This window comes from Rhipicephalus microplus, chromosome 2, assembly GCF_043290135.1.
Source record: "Rhipicephalus microplus isolate Deutch F79 chromosome 2, USDA_Rmic, whole genome shotgun sequence".
In the NCBI taxonomy this organism is placed as follows: Eukaryota; Metazoa; Arthropoda; class Arachnida; order Ixodida; family Ixodidae; genus Rhipicephalus; species Rhipicephalus microplus.
The window spans coordinates 277955654-277978174 of NC_134701.1; the positions used below are offsets into that span (position 1 = coordinate 277955654).

A 22521-nucleotide genomic window follows, 5' to 3' on the forward strand; every position below is an offset into this window, starting at 1 on the left:
AGATGCGCCAAGAGCGACGAAAACATGCGTTGTCGAGGGCCGTTAGCACCCCTCGTAAAGCCCTTTAAACATGGCCGACCAAGTGGCAGCTTAATAAATGCTGTTGGCAGTCGAGGCTGATTGCCTTGTTCGACATGCTACAAGACGCGCCAAACATTGCGTCTGGGTTTCGTCTGCTGATACGTTTTTCACGTTCTATGTGGTGCCTTCATGGCGACAGTTTTCCACAAGCCATAGCCTGCCCAACGCCGCTGACCACAACGAGGAGTCAACACTACACCTCAATACTCAAGTTGATCTGCACATAGGATCTAAGGTTTTTGCGCTGTGCTGTGGGGGGGGGGGGGGGTGATTTTAAATGAAAAGAAGAGAAAAGTGAGCCCCGTAACCGTCTCTCAGGGGGAAGACACTTCAACAGTAGCTCACGAGGGAGGGGGTTGAGAAGGGATCAAAAGGATAGGATTAAAAAGTAGAGAGATAGAGAGCGAGGCGCAGGAACAGCGAATGATTGAAGTGAGGAAAAGATAGGAAAGATAGACACGGTTGCAGGAGTCTGAGGACGGGGCACTACTGGCGAGAGCTCTTGTCGGTGACAGGAGATGGCGTAGGACCAGCCCAGTCGGCCAGAGCTACACTGTCATTGGAGATAGCGAGGGCACAACCGGTCGGCACGGAAACCAGCGAGCGAGTCCCACTGTGCTGTGTCATGCGCATTGCGTAGTGTTTTTGCACTCGCCATCGGACGAACTAGGCATGCCTCTACCCTTTTTCTTGGGTCAGAAAGGAGATGGAGTTTCACCTTCCCACTTTGTAGGCGGTGGTGAAGACGACGATTTCATTGGACTGTCCTGGCCTCACAATTGTTTTTCCCTACAGGGAATTCTGGGAATATCGGGGCATAAAACACGAGTGTTGAGACGCTCCAGACAAGCTCCCATCAAGCTTCCATGCAAGCACCGTCGTGTAGCAATGCTACCATCAAAATGTAAATACTGTAATCAAACGTTTTTGTAATCAGCCCTGACTGCTCTCCTCGACATCTCCCCACGACTTTGGCTGGCTCCGGTCCTTTGGGCAGATTCCCGACTACACGAGGTTTGCAAAATAAGTTTCCATGCACAACTTTCTAATATACACCATGGCACTCGAGCTAATAATTACAAAGCTATTTAATGAGCTCTTGTTAATTCCTCACGCCAGTGTTTTTTAGCTGCGGTAAAGTATTTCCGCCTCTGCATTGAGTTCACGTGCGAACAGGAGTCTGTCACCAAACTTTTTTTAAAAGACTTTATTGTCTAAAAAAATAAACATTCTCTTTAACTGCTGTTCCTGTATTACTACCATTGTTACAGGACGGGTTATACTTCACAAATGTACTCGCATAGAAGATAATGACGTCCAAGTACTAGGGCTCGGTCCCAGATTTCTCTTTAAACTATGGCCTAAAAAAATTAGCAATGATGCACTCCGTTGCTGACCGGGTTTTTGAGCCCAACCGAACTTTTTGCTTAAATCAGTGCGTTGATGTAATTTCGAAGTATGACACGCGACCCACTTGAGACGGACGTTCACGTGTTGTTTAGCAAGTTTCTCTGTTGAGGATAACCTACGGCTTTTGGTGTCTGACAAGAAAGGTTAATTTGTTGTTATGCGTGCGAGCATGTTTAAGAATTAGGGTGCAGCATCAATGCAAAAAAAAAAAAAAATCCTTCCTCATTAGGTTGCAGCATCGATGCAAAAAAAAAAAATCCTTCAAACCGTTTATTTGCAAGTGGTTACTAGCTTTGTTGACAAATTTACTGAGTTCCTTGGCGGAGAATTCGGGAGGCCTAATTTGCAGGTTTTCTTCTCCGCCCAGACGCACAAACCTGAAATACCTTTTTGTGTAATTGTGTCGGAGCAAGGCTCGTGGCAGCACGCTATCTTGGGCTTCTTGCAGGCCTACGAGTGTGAATCCACCCTAATTGTCAATAATTAATAATGGGTCATTGATTTGTTGATTAATCAGAACCTCAAGAAAGAGATCATCTTCAGTATAAGTGTCCAAGACTCTTTCTACTCTTCGCCGCCCAACATTCTGTAACATATGATAAAGGAAAATATTACTGACCTAAATAACGAAGTCCGGTTTGTTGAAAAATGCGGTATCCCTGTGCAAAGCTTTCTCGAACATCTCTGTTTTTACCTTCATTCTATTTTTGTATCGTGGCAAGAGAAATTGTTTGTTGTTTGTTCCAGCCTCAGGTATCATCTCGCCAGCCATTTTCTTGAATGCGGTTGCACGCCTTCGTTCGCATAAACCTCAATAATTAAGCACAATCATGGTAAACTATCACTTGATATGGAGGAAGCATACGCTGTGACAAAGTGTGATAACAACTGCAAATGTCAGCCATGGGTGTCGCTGTGGGAACAAGACTTTTTTTGCATTGATGGGTGGGTCATAAGCTTGCGTGTTGTACACAATTTCTACGTATATTTGAATTTTTCAAATAAAGTATTTTATTTATTTTACACCGCATGCCCTGCCTTCGCGTCTTGCCCGTTTGTGCGCTACCCAACAGTGGATGAACATTGTTATTACGCCTTATTCGCCGATCGGCACTTTTACTGTGAAGGCTTTGTCAAAGCTTACTTCACCGCAATAAGACATTTGTTGAGAAAAAGCCTACCTCCAGGCTTATGTTGTGGTTTCACACATTCAGTTTGCAATGTGGCAAGTGTTGTCACTAGTGCACTGCACGGGCAATAATTCGTCTTTGCAATGCTTTGATTGATATGTGGGGTTTAACGTCCCAAAACCACCATAAAGTTATGAGAGACGCCGTAGTGGAAAGCTCTGCAAACTTGGACCACCTGGAGTTCTTTAACGTGCACCCAAATCTCGGGCCTACAGCATTTTCGCCTCCATCGAAAATGCAGCCACCGCAGCCGGGATTCGATCGCGCGACCTGCGGGTCAGTAGCCGAGTACCTTAGCCACTGGACCACCGTGGCGGGGCGTCATTGCAGTGCCTTCTGGTCGAAAAGGCTTCAGTGGGAGACGGAGTTTTGAAGAGAGGGAGGGTGCTGTGGTGAAACTTCACCCACTAGCAGAGAACCCTGTGTGAATATGGTGTAGTTACATCATAGTAAACTGCAAGGACGCGTCCGCGATTGAATTAAAAGCCCAGGTATGCAAGACTAAGGGCATTTTCAGAGTAGGCAGACGTTGAAAGGAGCGCAAGTTACCATCAAGGGTGCCGACACGCCGTGAATACCTGCTCTCGGACTGCTACAGCGCTCACAGATCTGGCGAAGATGGAAAATCGATGCACACCCCGGACATCACGAAGCTTCTGGTTATTTATTTATTTATTTATTTATTTATTTATTTATTTATTTATTTATTTATTTATTTATTTATTTATTTATTTATTTTTGCAAAAGTTAACTCTCATCAACCACACAGACAGTTTATTATCGTCGTCGTCGTCGTCGTCGTCGTTGTTGTTGTTGTTGTTGTTGGCGGTGGTGGTGGTGTGATAGCAATTATATGGACAGTCCTGACGGGATTTTTGTCGTCGCCGTCATGTTCCGTATGAAGTCCAAATCGATAAGATCACCTATAGCGCATCGTACGTTCTACCCGCGGGTAATAGCGTTCGAGTGGGGGCGACGAACGCGGCTGAAGTAGAGATCAAACCAGCCGGCCCATCTCCATCAGTCGAACGGCGCATGCGATAAGATCCCCCCTGCCTGTTAGAGCGGCCGTCAAATGCTCAAGCAGAGGGGAAACGCGCCGCCCGTGATTGATTGATATGTGGGGTTTAACGTCCCAAAACCACCATATGATTATGAGAGACGCCGTAGTGGAGGGCTCCGGAAATTTCGACCTCCTGGGGTTCTTTAACGTGCACCCAAATCTGAGCACACGGGCCTACACCATTTCCGCCTCCATCGGAAATGCAGCCGCCGCAGCCGGGATTCGAACCCGTGACCTGCGGGTTAGCAGCCGAGTACCTTAGCCACTAGACCACCACGGCGGGGAAAAAAACGCGCCACCCGTCGTTAAAGCGCACGAAAAGACGCGAGAGATGGTTGCTCGAGCAGCAACGGTAGACTTTGACTCTATGGGTGTGGTCGCCATCGCTGTTGCACTCGCTGTCCCTCCATTTCGGAAGCCACCAGCCCACGGCTCGTATACCCTTCTACGTGCGAGACTTTGTGAAAAGTGTGGCTGGAGCGGCTATATTTCCTCGCGTCAGTGTTTTCTCGAGATCGTATCCAAAAGAGTTATCTGCCAGCCTCTCACTCTTCGTATAATATTACAATTTGTTGCTATCGAATTCATCGCTTCAAGCATGCAGAAAAACTGGCTTTTTTTGGTCGGCATACTCACTAACTAAATGCTAACCGTTCACTTGTTACAAAATGTACTATTGATTTGATTGATTGATTTTGTGGGGTTTAACGTCACAAAACCACTATTTGATTATGAGAGACGCCGTAGTGGAGGGCTCCGGAAATTTTGACCACCTGGGGTTCTTTAACGTGCACCCAAATCTGAGCACACGGGCCTACAACAACAAAATGTACTAGCCTCTTAGCAAGCGAACGTAGGAAAATGCAAGTTAACGAAATTTACTACTTAGTAGATGTATAGTGATGACTAGAATGGTTACTCATTTTACTAAATTGTTATTAACTCCGCAACTCGAGGTTTGCGCTCCCTTTGTTATGTGTACGTCGCAATATGAAGATGCATATATTACAAAAGAATAGACGAAAAAAAAACGAAGTGGCATTGTCCTCGTACATTATTAATGGTTGCTAACTACTTTGTGGAAATTGTACTATGGTAAGTGGGCATCAAAGCAACACATTTAATTTATTCGATTGATATCTGGGGTTTCACGTCCCAAAACCACCATATGAGAGACGTTGTATACAGCGTCTCTTCCGGAGCCCTCCACTATAGCGGATGGCTCTGGAAATTTCGACAACCGGGGGTTCTTTAACATGCACCCAAATCTGAGCACACGGGCCTACAACATTTCCACCTCCATCGGAAATGCAGCCGCCTCAGCCGGGATTTGATCCCGCGGCCTGCGGGTCAGCAGCCCACAGCAACATACTTATAGAGAACTTATCACATAGCTTATCACTCACATATAATCATACATATAATGATGAGCGTGCTATACATGCTATATCTAACACTCCCCTTTACGAAAATGCTCGACCATATTTTAAAATGTACAAAGTATTGCCTATAAAACTGTTATACAGACATAAGCTATGTCTAGAGATATTACACCAGTATAAACTAAATACATCACTTTTCTTGGACACATATTATGTGAAACAAACACCATACGAGCTGAGAAAGAGCCTAATATACAAATATAGATCACGCACGAACTACGGTGACCAACGATTAGCGTCACAAATTCCAAACATTCTAAACAAACACCCAAGTATATTACATTTACTGGAAGACGGAATTTCAGCTAGATCATTTAAAAAAATAACGAAAGAGTTTCTAGTGGATGAAAGCGATACTTTTCTTGACTTTTGAAATTGTAGTTAATGATGTTTTTTGTATTCGTTGCACCTTGTTCATTATTGTCCCTTTGCCTGTTGTTTATTATACTCTAATTTGTCTTGTAGAGCAACTCGATTTCCTAGTCAAGTTGTCTCTTGTTGATTTATTTAATAGAAAACATGCATTTGTTTGTATTTGCCACCACTCGAATAAGGACTGTTTATATTTCTATTCTTTTATTCACACTTCTGGCAGTTCCTGTTCGACTATGGTACCCGTGTAAAATAACACGTGATGTTGTAATTTTCTGCGTACTGTACTTGCGGTATGTTTCTGCTTTGCTGCCAGGGTGGCACAACCAAGTCAGGCATTTACTTAGCCTTTAGTCGTGTCCCCCAAGGCAATCTTGTTCAATTTTGCCTTGAATAAAGCAAACCAAACCAAACCAAGGATATGAGTATGAAAACTCATATGAACGCATCACTAGCGGGTACACACATGCAAACGCTCACACAAAACTTCAAGACTGACATAGCGGATTTCTACTGTAGCAGCAGCCTGAAGGCTATTTATGCTCCTACATGAAATTTAGAATAATTTATGCTTTCTACAAATTATCGTGCGCCCTTCTGTTTGCTTACATGTGTCTCATCACATAGCACCAAACTGCCATTCGAGGATAGTCAATAAAATTAAAGCTTGCCTAAATTTTGCTTACGAGTGTCACCATTACTGCAAAATATACTGAGACATATACGGAATATCTGGCAGGTAGGTCTGTCACGGACGGCTATTTTCAGCGACACCGCGTCACGGCAATTAACGGGCGCCGTACTCCCCGACTGACCGTGAGAAACGGCGGCACATGAAAGGGAACCGATAAGTGCAAAATGGGGGTGCTCTCCTTAGAACGTCGCCGCCGACAGTTAATCCTTTTGTAACCGTGGCGACGTCTGCAAGGTCGTAGAAGGCCGCGGTATACCCCGTACAAGGATTAGACTACAAGACACCCGGCTGAGAGCTAAGTGGTTGACCGTTCCCACGGAGAAAAGCGTGGGAAACGCTCTGGTGGCCAAGCCGTATGACAACAACCCGACAGGTTGTCACTGTCGCTAGTTGCAGGCCCTCTCCCTATTAAAAAGGGGTGGGATCAAAATATTTTTGGGGCGGAGTTTCCCCTCAATTAAACGCGCATGATTGGACCCAGGTAGAGGTCTCTTGTCCCCAAGGAAGAGAGCGAGGAGACACGAGGGGGATTTAAGCGCAGGATTTTGCCCTGCTAGGCAGACTAGTCGCTGACCAAGATGGTGTAGAAACAGATCAACAAGCATCTCTTCTAGAAGTTTTAGTGTGGCTCTGTATCGGCTGGCCACCTAAACTTAGCCGTTCGTCTAGTTGTGACGCGATATTAACGTCTGCAACGTAGACATCGGGACTTCGCCTCGAGTTAGCTCAACCTGCTCGAAGTCACCTGCAAGCACTAGCCTCCCGGAGCCACCAGCGTTGCAACACCGCCGACATCGCAGTCGTGCCAGAACTCTATTCGACTTCTCGCATCCGATCGTCGGGGACGCAACGCTGCCGGTCATCACACGTATGCCTTCACCTGTTTATATCTTCGAACTTTCTCCTCCGTCGTTCTATTCTTGTTAGTTGTGTAGTTTGTAATAGTTCTCTCTCGTAAGCTGATTTATTGTTTCTGTTATATATTTCTTTAGTTGTATCAAGTGTCGATGTATTTTGTTAGTTGTATTGAAGTGTTGTATTAGATCCCGTGTGCTGCAATATCACTAGAGTAAAGTTGTTTTGTTTTCTCACGTCTCTGATCTCTTCACTGTCTCTGCTTGCGTGCGGAACGAACCAACCTGCTGTCATTCCCGTCGCCGACTTCGCGCTGGCGACGCTTGAGTGGCAGCTTGTAACAAAACTGGCGTCCGCGAGACAGGACGTTCCGTACAAGAGTAAGACAGTGAGGGGTGAACGAGAACCGTGCGGATAGCGTGGTGATAGAGCCGCACAGTTGAAGCGGTTGCATCCTGCATATGATTGCGCTCTTTTTATAGTGGAATTATAGTGTCAGTTTGCAGTATGGAGTGTATAGATTTGGATAAGTGTATCGCGCACGGTAAACAGTTAGGCCTCGAGGGCGCCGAACTGAGACAATGGATTAAGGAGCAGCAGGAACAGGCGTTAGCCAGAGAAGAGCGGGCACGGGCCCGGGAGGAAAAGGAAAAAGAAAGGGAGAGTGAACGAGAAGCGGCAAGGGAAGCCGGAGAACGGGAAGTGCAGTTACTGCAATTAAAGATTCGCCTCAGTGAGAGTAGTAGGGTGAGCCGATCCAGCAGTGAGCACGGCGATGCCGGGGAGGAGCCGAGTTTAAGAATACACGCAGGTAGATTGCTCGTCACCTTTGACGAAGGAAGGGACGACTTAGATGCGTTTATACGCCGGTTTGAGAGCATCGCCAGAGGGCAAAAGTGGCCTGAAAGCCAATGGGCGACGGCGCTTTCGACATGTCTTACAGGAGAGGCGCTAAGTGTTTATGGCAGGCTACCGCCTGCAGATGCAGCGGACTACACCAAGGTTAAAACCGCCCTCTTGAAGCGCTTTCGCTTCACGGCGGATGGGTTCCGAGACAAGTTTAATAAGGAGAGGCCAGTAGGGGGTGAAACAGCAACACAGTACGCGGCCCGCTTAAGACATTACTTCGATAGATGGGTTGAGCTGTCCAAAACTGAGACAGAATTCGAGTCCCTCCGAGCATTGTTGATTAGAGAGAGGTTTTTGCATGGATGTGGTTCGAACCTGGCATTATATTTGAAAGAAAGGAGGGCGGAATCCCTGGAAGACATGCTTGAGCTGGCAGACCAGTTTTTGGAAGCTCAGGGTGGAGCAAGCCTAGCGAAAACAAAGAAAGATGACCCCATAACGGACGAAAAGGGGAAATACGAAAAAGGAGGCAACAGCCACTCACCACTACCAAGGTGCTATATTTGCAATCGTGGGAATCACCCACCGCACTTGTGTCGCAACAGACCTGCCGCTAATGTAGCCATCGTCTGCTTCAAGTGTGGGAAAAAAGGACATAGGGCAAACGACTGCCGGTCAGGAGCAAATAACTCCCTCCAGGCATCCTGCCTCTACGCACCAAGGGAAACGCGTGAGGATCCCATATGCGACGGGTATGTCGAACTTAGGAATGGCGAAAAAGTCCCCGTCGTCAACGCCGTAAGGGCGACACCACCGAAAAATCTGGCCGAGAACCTACCAGTGGCCACAGGGACCCTCCGAGGCACAGACATATCAGTGTTGCGGGATACGGGGTGCAACACAGTAATCGTGCGGGGGAAGTTGGTGAAGGAAGACGAGCTGACAGGTACAAGCAGACTCGTCTACTTGGTTGACGGAACAGCGAGGATGCTGCCCGAAGCACGGATTGAGGTTGACACCCCCTACTTTACTGGCAATCTGACAGCACTATGTCTGCAAGATCCACTGTATGACCTCATTCTGGGCAATATCGAGGGCGTAAGACCTCCTAATGATCCCAGAAAGCAGACTGAAAACCCAGTCGCGACAAAGGAGTTAAGAGAAGAACCTGTGGCAGCAGCTATAACCCGTTCCCAAGCGCACGCACAGCCGGGAAAATTTGCCAAGCTTCGTACGCCTGGGACCACGGCGGGATTGCCGGGAGATAACTATGGCTGCGAGCAGAGGGGAGATGCGACACTCAAACAGTGTTTTGAGAAGATCGGCAGGAAGCAAACATGCCGAGATGAAAAGGGAATCATCGAGTACAAACAAGAACAGGGACTGCTGTACCGACAGTACACAGAGGCCAACGGACGGCTTGTACGCCAATTAGTCGTTCCGCGCTGCCACCGAGAAGCTGTGCTTAAAACGGCACACGATGGTATAATGGCAGGACACTTGGGCACGCAGAAAACCAAGGACCGGATCTCGGAGGAGTTCTTTTGGCCAGGCATCACAGCTGACGTAAAAAGGTTCGTCGCCTCATGTGACATTTGTCAGCGCACCGTACCAAAGGGCCGTGTACCACATGTTCCACTGGGGAGGGCACCCATAATCGACACCCCGTTCAAGCGAGTGGCGATCGATATAGTGGGACCGATTCATCCGCCCTCAAAGCATGGGAACCGATACATTTTGACTTTAATGGATTATGCCACCCGGTATCCAGACGCAGTGGCGCTCCCGAGTATCGAAACTGAGCGAGTGGCCGAAGCCCTGGTCGAGATGTTCTCCCGATTTGGCGTCCCCCGCGAGGTACTGAGCGACCGTGGCACGAACTTCACATTGGACCTGATGAAGGAAGTAGCGCGGCTCCTTTCCGTGCGCCAGCTCCACACCACCCCATATCACCCCATGGCGAATGGCTTGGTGGAAAAATTCAACGGCACCTTGAAATTAATGTTGAAGCGCATGTGCGCCGAAAAACCGAGAGATTGGGACCGCTACCTGGCACCGCTCCTCTTTGCCTATAGGGAGGTTCCGCAGGCCAGTATGGGGTTTTCACCCTTCGAGCTTCTCTACGGCCGCCATGTGAGGGGACCCTTGGCGATACTGAAGGAGCTGTGGACGAACGCCGACTTGACTGAAGAAGCTAAGACGACGTACCAGCATGTCTTCGACCTTCGGAACCGTTTGGAAGAAACGTGTCGCCTGGCACACGAGGAGTTGGAAAAAGCCGGAGCACGGTACACGAAGCTGTACAATCGAAAGGCAAAGGAGCGGAGTTTCAACCCCGGAGACAAGGTACTGATTTTACTTCCAACCGACACGAACAAGCTGCTGCTGCAATGGAAGGGCCCTTTTGAAGTCCGGGAGAAGAAAGGTGAAGCTGACTACGTCATAGACACGGCTGGCGGCAGAAAAATCTTCCACGCCAACTTACTAAAAAGATACGAGGAGAGGGACAGCCCCTCCACCAAGGTGTGCAACGTTACATTTGGCGTTGTGGAATCGAGCGAGGACGAGAATATTCCAACCCCTGACTGGCTGAAAGTAGAAGGGGAAGAAGACGTGAAGCTCTCCGACAAACTGGACGCTCAGCAGATCGGACAGCTGCAAAGAATTGTCAGAGAACACGCTCGTATTTTCTCGGATGTCCCGGGCAAAACTGACTGGGTCCACTGCAACCTCGAACTCACCACGAGTAACCCCGTCCACGTGAAACAATACTCTCTTCCCTTTGCAACGCGGGAAGGTGTAGAGAAAGAGGTGCGGGAGATGGAGAAGCTCGGCATCATTGAGAAATCAGAGTCCCCTTATAATTCGCCAGTCATTTTGGTAAAGAAACCCGACGGGACAAATCGACTGTGTATCGATTTTCGACGCCTGAACAACGTTCTGGTGGCCGACTCCGAACCTATGACAAGAACTGACGCGGTGTTTGCTACAGTGGGAAAGAAGAAGTATTTCTCGAAGCTCGACTTCGTGAAGGGCTATTGGCAGATCCCGCTGACCGAAGAGTCCAAAGCGAAGACGGCCTTCTCGACGACATCGGGACTATATCAGTTCCGCTTCATGCCATTCGGCATCAAGACAGCGCCTGCTGTATTTGCTAAGTTGATGCGGAAGGTTGCAGAAGGTATACCCGGTGTGGACCACTACTACGATGATGTACTGGTGGCCACCGAGACATGGGAAGAGCACCTGAGGTCCCTGGGACTGCTTTTTGAGCGCATACAGAGGGCCGGGCTTACAGTGCGCCCCAGTAAATGCGAACTTGGGGTAGAAGAAATCGACTTCTTGGGACACCGAGTTGGCAGGGGCAGATTGCAACCACTGGGGAAAACACTCGACAAGATCGAAGCTGCACCACGTCCTTCAACCAAGCGACAAGTGCGCGCCTTCCTCGGTTTGACCGGGTACTATCGGGAATTTATCCCGAATTACGCAGAGGTCAGCGCTCCCCTTACAGATTTAACTCGGAAGGGCGAAGCTAACTCGGTGAAATGGACAGCAGCCCACGAGGAGGCTTTTCGAAGTCTCAAACAACATGTCTCGACGGAGCCGATACTACGGCTACCAGATTTGCACCAACCATTCGTACTTCGAACGGACGCATCGGACACAAGTCTCGGAGCCGTGCTCATGCAGGCCCACGAAGGCAAGCTCCACCCCACAGCTTATGCCAGCCGAAAGCTGCTTCCACGGGAGGCTTCCTATAGTACCATCGAACGCGAATGTCTCGCATTGGTATGGGGAATTCAGAAATTCTCCATGTACTTATATGGTGTACATTTTTGTGTCCAGACAGACCATTAGCCTCTGAGTTATATCCAACGGGCAAAACAACTGAATGCTCGAGTACTTCGATGGAGTTTACTACTCCAAGAGTACCAGTTCACCATTACGCATATTAAGGGCAGCGAAAACGTGGGAGCCGATTACTTGAGCCGGATATAGTTCTTGAGATCTATGAACATGTTATTTTTTTTCCTTTCGTCGGTTGTTTTCTGTTTGTATGTGCGTACTTCATTTAATAAGAAGTGTATTTTGAGTTATTTTCTTTTTGCTTGGTGCATTGGCTGTTTTTACTTGCTGTAATGCACATTGAAAGGATTGCACTACAGTAGAGGAGCGCCCCGGTTCCGTTTTTTTTTCGTAGTATACATTCGGGCAGTGTATTCTGTATTGATGGCTGCCGTACACGGCTATTTCCTCTTCTTGTTTGTATGGCGCATTGATATTGTTGCGTGTAAATGAAGCTGGTACTCTAACCATTGTTTGTTTTTCCTTTTGTTGTTACTTTGATGCACTCTGCCTACTTATGTTGTGTATGAGAGGGACAGTCCTCATGTCTCCCTTGTTGGTGGTGTTTTGTTCCTTGTTGTCGGAAAAATTCCCCTCCGTGCGAACAAATGTTATGAATAACATTCTGAAAGTGGGGGGCAATGTCACGGACGGCTATTTTCAGCGACACCGCGTCACGGCAATTAACGGGCGCCGTACTCCCCGACTGACCGTGAGAAACGGCGGCACATGAAAGGGAACCGATAAGTGCAAAATGGGGGTGCTCTCCTTAGAACGTCGCCGCCGACAGTTAATCCTTTTGTAACCGTGGCGACGTCTGCAAGGTCGTAGAAGGCCGCGGTATACCCCGTACAAGGATTAGACTACAAGACACCCGGCTGAGAGCTAAGTGGTTGACCGTTCCCACGGAGAAAAGCGTGGGAAACGCTCTGGTGGCCAAGCCGTATGACAACAACCCGACAGGTTGTCACTGTCGCTAGTTGCAGGCCCTCTCCCTATTAAAAAGGGGTGGGATCAAAATATTTTTGGGGCGGAGTTTCCCCTCAATTAAACGCGCATGATTGGACCCAGGTAGAGGTCTCTTGTCCCCAAGGAAGAGAGCGAGGAGACACGAGGGGGATTTAAGCGCAGGATTTTGCCCTGCTAGGCAGACTAGTCGCTGACCAAGATGGTGTAGAAACAGATCAACAAGCATCTCTTCTAGAAGTTTTAGTGTGGCTCTGTATCGGCTGGCCACCTAAACTTAGCCGTTCGTCTAGTTGTGACGCGATATTAACGTCTGCAACGTAGACATCGGGACTTCGCCTCGAGTTAGCTCAACCTGCTCGAAGTCACCTGCAAGCACTAGCCTCCCGGAGCCACCAGCGTTGCAACACCGCCGACATCGCAGTCGTGCCAGAACTCTATTCGACTTCTCGCATCCGATCGTCGGGGACGCAACGCTGCCGGTCATCACACGTATGCCTTCACCTGTTTATATCTTCGAACTTTCTCCTCCGTCGTTCTATTCTTGTTAGTTGTGTAGTTTGTAATAGTTCTCTCTCGTAAGCTGATTTATTGTTTCTGTTATATATTTCTTTAGTTGTATCAAGTGTCGATGTATTTTGTTAGTTGTATTGAAGTGTTGTATTAGATCCCGTGTGCTGCAATATCACTAGAGTAAAGTTGTTTTGTTTTCTCACGTCTCTGATCTCTTCACTGTCTCTGCTTGCGTGCGGAACGAACCAACCTGCTGTCATTCCCGTCGCCGACTTCGCGCTGGCGACGCTTGAGTTGCAGCTTGTAACAAGGTCGCTTAGTAGTATTACTTGGTTAGAAACGCTAAGAAAGCTTCCCTGGCTACTATAAGGGCAAAAGTTACAAGCTGCACTAGCTGCTGGCTAGTAAAGGTATGCCGCGAAAGTAGTAAAATACGCTGAGCACAAGTAAATACAGGCGTTTACTTACTGATTACTAGCTTTTTTTAGGGGCGAAGCCCCTTATACGCCGTGTGTCGTACGTCCTGCGTCGTCGTAGTCGGCATAGTAGCCAGTTTAACTGCAGTGCATGTCAATAAAATTGGGCGTCACAGCATATCCGCGAAGTGAATGATGATGAGTGGGGCGAAACGATCATCAGCCCGTCCTTCAGTGCGTCCGTCTGTCCGCTTCGCCCCATTCGTCATCGTTCATAACGAAAGCGAAGAAGCCATGAGCAAACTATTGCTGTCCTATTTTTTTTAGCTGTTATCTTTTTTTCTGGGTTGTGTGTGTATGTACTATGGGCCGAAATTAAACCTGAGCATAGGCAAGCATTCGTAATTGTTGCGCCCGCCTTCACGTTATGTATCACCACAGACTGGCTGCTATTCGGTTTCCATTTGACGACAGTACTTTCATAGAAGTATATGCATATCAACTCAAGACACCACGTCCGTCTCACTTCAAAGCACTCAAGATGTGGATGTGGTTTACATATTAATAAATTGGTGGAGCGAAGACTATATAGCTGCTTAAAGCTTAGCTTCCTGCGGTAATTTTCGAGGTTACGTGATGCATCAGTTTCGATGAATATGATAAAACGGTGTGCGAAGACCTCCATTGGCTTCACTGTATACTGCTGCGCGCAACCGAAAGGAAAAAGAAAAGAAAAAAAAAGTGGTGCACCACGCTCGTGAGTTTTGTCCACACGTCGAGCTTCTATCCCATATCGGCCTTTCGTATCAGTGTCCTTCGGCTTCTAGTATGAGCCCCTATCCGGAGAACATTGGCAACGGCATTTTGCGCGCGGAACATAACATAGGCAAGCTAGTGTGTTGCTTCATTCGATGGAAAACGAGCAAGCAGGCTCTGTTTTTCCACAATGCGCATGGGCGTACGCACAAGAACAAGAGCGGGGGGGGGGGCAATGTCTTGGAACTGTCCTGTCATTATATAAAGGGCAGAATTATGGCCACGAAAGTGGTGTTTGACGGTAATGACAGTCGAGTGTAGCCGATGTTGCATACCACGAACTGTTTACGTCTCGTCTTTATTCGCGGAAAGGCAAGGACCAAAGGCAGGTCACTGTGAGTGGCATGCCATTGCTTCATTTTATTTATTTTTTTCATTCATTGTGAAGCATGTAGTCTTTCGGATTCAACCGGGGAAAGGATGGCGGGGCACTGTTATAAAGCTTGCCCCCTCCCCTTCTCCATTATACTGGACTCCCCCCCCCCCCACACACACACGCACAAAAAAAGAATACAAAAATCTGCGCACGTATATGCTATGACCATGCGTATCTGTCTTGCGCGGGCACCTGTTGACCGCGTCAGTGCGTATTCTACGCGTGAAAATGCGTAAGCGAAGACCCACATTTCAATCCGAAAGGAGGCGACCACTCACTGTCAAAGCCGGAAGTAGGGGGGGGGGGTAAATACCTAAATTATTTTATTTGGCATGTGTATAGACAGTTTCAAGGTCACAAGCGTTGTACCCAAGAAAACTTCCAGTCAGCTCATTTACCGGCTCCTAACGTTGAAACTGAGAGCACGTCTTCAAGTTCTTTTTAAATAGAAGAAATGTCTGTCTTTAGTTTTTGATATAAAAGGAACGTGCTTAAAGTTCTAGAGATTCTCCTGTAGTTTTTATGTAGCTAAAAACACAATTGTTTGAATATATTTTGCCAATTAAAGTGAAGAAAGTGTAGAAAATCAGTGGGCTATTTATATTGTAAAGCTCTTCTTGCCCACCGATCCTATTTCGGCACATTGGTAGGTGAAACCGGATGTGATCAAGGGGCTGTGTTTGTAAACAGTGAAAGGGTATATATATACGCCACGCACACATACAAACACTTGACTCGCTCGCTGGATTTCGTGCCGGCCGGTTGTGCCCCCGCGATCTCCGACGACAGCGCAGCTCTGGCCGACTGGGCTCCCCCCCCCCCCCACGCCATCTCCGTACGCCGACAAGTGCTCTCGCCGAGTGGTGCCCCGTCATCGGACTCCTGCGACCGTGTCCATCTTTACTATGTCCTCTTTACTTCCGCCGTTCGCTGTCCCTGCGCCTCACTCTCTCCTTCCTCACTCTATATGCACCTTTTAATCCTATCCTTCTAATCCCTCCTTACGCCCATCCCTTGAGAGCTACTTGAGGTGTCGCACTCTGATGAAGACTGTTGCGGGGCCCACTTTTCCCTTCTTTTCTCTTTAAGAACCACACAAGAAGAACATACAAACACACGCACGAGCAACGGCCATGCAACAAAATGTTTGGCTATGCTACTGAACGAGGCGAAAACAGCGAATGTCCTCGGCAGAGTGACGTCCATTAAACAAGCATCTACGTCCGCTGCCTATAGCGAGCCTTGATCTTCGCTGCTTTATACCTTCGTTATTTTGCGGCTAATATCGCAATTTTGTCTGCCTCGGCTGTAAAAACGTGCCCTCTGCGCAAACCTGGAAGACGAACGCGGTTAAGCAAACCTGCCGACACATCGTCTCACTCAGCGATGTATTTAACAGAACCAGAGGAAAAGGCGTCCACGTGGCGAGTTTGAAAACAGATTGCACTATCGATAGAGAAGCTTTTCTGAAGTCCTGTCACGACCGCGTGGCTGCTGCTGCATTCTCCTTCGGCACGTGGACAACGGTACACACAGTCAGACCTCCCTTGCCCTTGATGTAAAACGGGGGTGTGAGAATGAGTGCCCCGTCGAGCGTGTATAATTGCCGGCCGTCAGCGACGCGGAGTTCGCGCGGGGCACAAAGCCGTGGCGCGCAATCGACCGAGCATCAGGTAGTTCTTGTCCGGAAGCTGCGGTGCATGACTCCCCCCCCCCCCCCCCCATCGCATCTGGCGCCCTCGACATGACCCACAGGTGACGCGGTCGGGTCCGGTCGCCGCCAGACAGCACGCGTCGTTTCCATTATTACGCTGGCTGTTTCGTTTTCCTTCCTCCTCTCGACCCCTAGTCCCCCTTCACCCACTGTCGCCGTAAGTGTTGAACATTGAAAAAAAAAAAAACGAACAAGATGCGGGGAAAGAGGAAAGTCAAACGGGCCGCATAGTGGCGAGGGTGTCCGACGCGTATTCGGTTGCCCCAGGTAACCATCGGAGACCCGGCGCTTGTCGCTTCGATCGCAAGTCTTATGCAGCGGCACGAGCTCGAGTAGGGAGCGTAACGAGATGTTTTTCGGGCGCCGGCGGGACCCAGCGAGCGTCGTCAATGACCGCTCCGTGGGACAATCGCCTGCGGAAGATTCACGGTCGTCGTTAACCCTGGGATTTCGTTGACGCCCTCCCCCTGAGTCACGGAAACAATCTCCCGCGGCATTGTTCGTTTCATCGATGGTTGTAACTCGGATATTTTTAGAACTTTCTCTTCCCGGCGGCCAGCGCTGATGTGAAGCGCGTGCGGTAAGGGTTGCGTGGCAGACTCGCAACCGGGAACAAGGTACTTGACCCTTCGGAGGCGTCAAAACAGGAAATGTCTGCGGACTCGGATGAAGCCAAGACGCTTTGAAGGAACGTGCGTGAATTCGTGCTCCGGGCATCCGAAAAGGACTGTGTCGTCTTGGTACCGGTGAGACCCGTACCCTCTAGACGTGACCGCTGTGGAAGCCGGAAATAATGCCACAGCCTGCCCCTCAGATTAAGCGCTCGTGACGACTCCAGCGCCCGAGTGGACACTAACTTGCATGGGGGAAGCCCAATATGAGTAAGCTGTTGTCGTCGACGCCACAGACCGGCTTCTTTCGCTGGCCGTTTGACATCAAACTAAGCAGAACTGAGAGGCAGCTAACGAAGCCGTCGTGGCGCCTATAACGACTCTGCAAGGTCTAGGCACCACACCGCATGGCAGCGTACGGGCGGGCATGTAGGTGAAGGTGGCTGTACGAAGGTTGCGCACAGCTCGAGCAAGAAGGAATTCGTCGCCTGCAAATAAGCTTTCCATCGCCTTCACTCTTCTCTCTTACTCTCCGGAATGACGCACGCCAAAGAAGTGGCGCGTCTTTGCGGCGCCCAGATGCTTGTGGCAATCCGTTCGCGGCGACAGGAGAACCTCTACGTCTGATGTCCGGATAGGGCCTGACGCGATCGACGAGTGTGCCACCTGAACGTCACGTCGGTCGACTCGTCAAACTCGGAACTGTCGCCTTAGGACGACGACAGGTAGCACCGGAGGTGCATCCGTCGGATGATAAGCACAAGATAAGCGCGCCACCCCGCGAAACAGCACGCGAGTGGAACGCGTCGGCGTGTGCGTGCAATTGTCTCGCGTGGGGATTTCAATACAGGAAAAACCGAGCCTTCTTTTTTCTCCGCAATATTCCTTCCCCTCCGCTCTTCTCGCGCGCGCACTTTCGAGGAGCATAGCCGCTCGGCCGTGGCGTACCCAACACCTTCGGTAGTCGTGTGCGGACTAAAAGGGGGCGTGTGTCTGTGCGTGTGTGTGCGCGCGACTGCCATCCAAGCCATGCGTGCATGCCGCCGCTTGGACACTTCCGATTAGGTGTCGTCGTCGAATACCAGCACCGTCACGAACAACGCGCGCCGCAACACGCCCGCCGTCGACAAAACAACAGCGGCGGTGCGGGGTCTCATCGCCTCCGGCGACGTCGACGGTGGCAGCGTAGACGGCGGCGGCGACTTGACCAACCTAGACTCACGAACGTCAGCAGAGGCGACCAGGACGCCGCTCCTCGGTCCGCGCCGCTTCGTCTCCGCTAAAGCACGATGAAGGGCGCCGTCGTTGGCTCGTTCGTCGTGCTGCTGGTGCTGCACCTGTGCGGCCCGCTGTGGCCCGTCGCGAGCGGTGTCGTGCGCAACAGGACCGAAGACCTGCCCATCGTGTTCCCGGACGACGACAACGTGGCCAGCGACACCACGACGCTGACGACGAGGACGGCTCGCAGGCTGCCCGAACCTCCGTTCGCCCGCAGCAAAGGGGTGAGTGAGAGCACCTGTTGCATCCTCCGTTCCGGAGCACCCTGCTGGCCAAAAAACAAAGTACAAGTCGCCCAGACAGCAGAGCCTACCTTCTATTTGTTCCGAATGTGCCGAATCGGCGATTGACAGGTTTGCACAACTTTCTAGAAAAACAAAAACAAAAAAGGAGAGTTGAGCGCGGGCTATCAAGAGAAACGCATTGGGACGCCCCTGAGTTTCGCTTTTTTTTACATCTGTGCCGGCGTCTCGGCGGCATCGGTGGGGAAAACGCTGTCAAGGTAGTACGAGCGACTTCGTTGTGGGCGCCGGCCACGTACCGCTTGCGTCACCGGGTATATTTGCGCAGAACGAGTTTCCTACGAGCGCATGATATCCAGGCGCGCCAGAGAGGTGCCAAAAGGAAAACAAGCATCTCTTATACGGTGGCCCTTAAAGGAGACACGTGCGTCCGAGGTGACACTCGTGCGTCCCTGGGAATTAGCTTTCCGATCAGCGGTGGACAGAGACGTGCGTCGCTTCAAGAACTGTGAGATTAGGGATTCGAAACAGGTCTCGAACATGATCGAATGGAACGAAGCTGAACACATACGACTTTATCGCACTGTCTCAGTTCTCACCGCGTACAGAATGTGAAATGCGTTGAGTGCCCTCGTTCCTTTGAGAATACTAAACGTCTATATTATATGTTGAGACACGCATACAGGCAAATGTCACCGAATAGGATTTCTTAATCCGGTGAGTTCAATTACAAGCACGCGCATAACTTAATTCAGGGGATTAAGAGAGATGTGATCTACTTTTATGCCGTGTTATCGCTTCCTATTTCTACCAGTAATGCCGAACCTTGAGAGGCCGTCATTCGCTGAATACCAGACTGTTCTCTCCTGCACTTGGAGTAATATATTTCAACTGTCAGCACATGTGTTAGCTCGACGAAAAACCTCAACGTTGCCGGTGAGCGCGAGTTTAATAATGCATTTGCGAGGCACAGGGGCAATGCGAACAATACGCCTTTGCACGTCTAATTAACGAAGATCGAACGGAAGTCCAGTTATAGTCAACCCGCGGATGCTGGCTACTGCTGTAATGATCTCAGACAGTAAGAAAGGGTTTGATTCATGGCACAGACAAAATAAATTATTGCGACTTATGTATTATATACCTGTACATTATCCAATAGTGAATACGAGGAATGAGCGTATGTATATACAGCGGAAAGAATAAATGTGCAGAGTTAATTTCTAACATGGAGCGTTGTTTGGTCACGGCAACTGCGAGGAAGGTCGCGTCTCCTTAATCTTAAACCGCGTACTCGTGTACACTTCAGATTGCCACCACATAGGCAATCGAAAGATAAAAACGAAAGCGCTAGCGTTATCCTGAGTGGCAATGCAATCGGACAGAAGAATGCACTGACCATCACGCGCTTTTTTTCCCAGGTATTCGTATCTTCAAGAAGCGATATCAGAGAAGTCATAGGCCTTTCAATGCCCCGCTCTATGTCGGAGAACGACCTCACCTTGCACCACAATTTCGGAAGCACTCGTGTGACCATAGGGAATCATATAAGGTGGTCCAAGCTTGCACAGAGGAAACTGAAAATGACAGCGTGCCATGATTATGTTGAAATTAAAGATCAATATTCGCAGTGCTTGGGTTTGAAACAGTAGCTTAGTTGCTTGTTTGGTTTATTTACACAGTAGTGTGACGAAGAGGTTTTGCTTGCAGCAGTTGATAAATTGATTCTAAGAACACTAGGACTTGGGCGAGTTGGTACGTCATTGAATAGGCCTCAGCGGGATTGAGACGAAAACTATAGGAGACACATAAATCACAGACGAGTGCTGTGTGTGTCTCGTATGGTATTCGCCTAAATTGCGCTGAGGCATATTCAATGGCAAATTGAAACGTCAAATACGCTGTGAGAGAGAAAGCACACACGAAAAAGACAGGGAGGTTGATGCGAGTGGTGAAGATTCATAGAAACTGCTTGTTGTGATGAGCGGCTAGCTGGTCCAATGCAACAACTACTAATGCTGTGAAGCGGCGCTGTTCTGACTGACCGTAACGTACAGCAGTGGACAATCAGGGAATGGAAAAGGCCAGTCGTCTTCGGGCCATCGATGACTCCCGCAGTATCGCAGGTGCTCGATTTGCCAACACACGCGGGTGGTAGGAAAATAGAGGATTGTGGGTAAATGAAAAGAGTAGGGGAACACTCGCCGCAGGAAAAAAGTATGACAGGGCTTAATAAGCTGTCAGGTAGACGCACCTAAAAAATGTCGAACGTGATAGATTTCTTTTTTTTTTAGTTTTTTAAGCCTCAGCACAGGGCGTGTGAGTGCAGTGAATATATTTTAGCCTCATAAATATTTCCCTAGAGCCTTGTCAGTTTCAATTCATTTTGGAGAAGTACCAAGAATGAGTAATCTATGGCTTTGTCCAGTTGGCAACAATTGCGCGTCAGACACTTGAGGATCTCAACATCTTCAAAGAGAAAGTTTGATCCACCCGTCCGCCCCATCAATCCGAATATCTGCCGTTCTATCGCTTTAAGGTGTGAACATAACCACCGGTTTCCGAATGAATTAATGAATCAATGAACGAGTGAATGAATCAATGAATTATGACTCTATGAGCAGAATACAAAAGGTCTATAGGACGTAGATTGGGGAGGGTGATCACCGAAGTAGTCGAAAAAGCGCTGCAGACCTGCGCGGGATGCGTAGCTCAGTCACAGCGAAAGCTAGAATTGCGGCTTTTCAGAGCCCTTTTTAAACACTATTTGGGTAACTGCTACAAACACGCTTGCTGGGTACCCACTATGCCATAAATAATTATAATTTTGTGTAGTAGGCCATCACTCACTTCGCTATCTTTTGTCATTCTTCGGAGAAGCATGGCATCCACTACACACTTGCTAGGAATTTCGTGCAATTGTTTTTTATGCAGTGACTGACGATGATGAAAAATAGTGCCAGAAGTGGGTATGCGCCACAGTTAATACCTGATTAACCTCCCGGCCTTTCTGTTCTTTCTCTCTCTCATCTATACTAGCAAAGTCATGTAGAGGCGTATTGCCGAACCAAAACCACAAAAAAAAAAAGTATACAGACGAGACTGACGTGAAGAATGACTACCATTATTCCTAACTCAGACTCGCAAAGCGAAGTTGACGACTGCACGCAGTGGAAATTTCCGAGAATAAATTCGCCGAGAACAAAAGTCAGCTTTATCGCGGAATTTCCCGACTGTATGCTCAGGCGAGCACGCACCTACTTGTGACGCACATAGGTACGGTGGATCGAGCGTAACTGCGCGACAACTACGGCAGTTGGTTATCGCCGATAAGTTGTGGCTCCGCCGAGGTATGTACGCGGCAAAAGTGCCCCCGAGATGTGGAGGAGGAGACGGAGGAGCACTCGAAAGAGCTGTGCGTAGGAGAGCAGCGGGAGACCTTGCGTCTCTCGCAGTGAGTGCGGCAACCACATTTCGGTCGGGATCGAAGTACGGGAATGTCGCGTGTTATTAAGGCTATAGATACATTCAGAAAACGCGAAAATTGGTCGTCGGCGTCAACGCGAGTGATGCGAAAGGTCATCACGTCGTGACGTGACCGTATGACGTCACCATGACGTCACAGATAGGCTCAGGGCTGCAATATTGCATTCTTGAAGAAGGCGAGTCTATTTATCGGAACGTCGACTCCAGCGACACCCTGTGCTCACGAAATTTTTACCTTCTCAAGGTTCCATCTTTCTCTGAAATACATCTATATACATTACACGCATTACATCTATAT

The 22521-nt window shown here is 48.9% G+C and overlaps 1 protein-coding gene across 6 annotated transcripts in view; it reads left to right on the forward strand.

Annotated features, from left to right (window-relative positions):
* Positions 1-16934: 16934 nt before the first annotated feature.
* The window catches only part of LOC119179337 (uncharacterized), a 57636-nt gene continuing 52049 nt past the window's right edge, over positions 16935-22521 (forward strand). Inside the window, exon 1 of one of the 6 annotated variants that reach the window (XM_075882078.1) lies at positions 16935-18719. In XM_075882078.1, coding sequence (XP_075738193.1) covers positions 18507-18719 — 213 coding nt within the window. In that variant the 5' untranslated portion in view covers positions 16935-18506. The remainder of the gene's footprint in view (positions 18720-22521) is intronic. The other 5 variants (XM_075882079.1, XM_075882080.1, XM_037430406.2 and 2 more) reach the window with 5 other exon arrangements.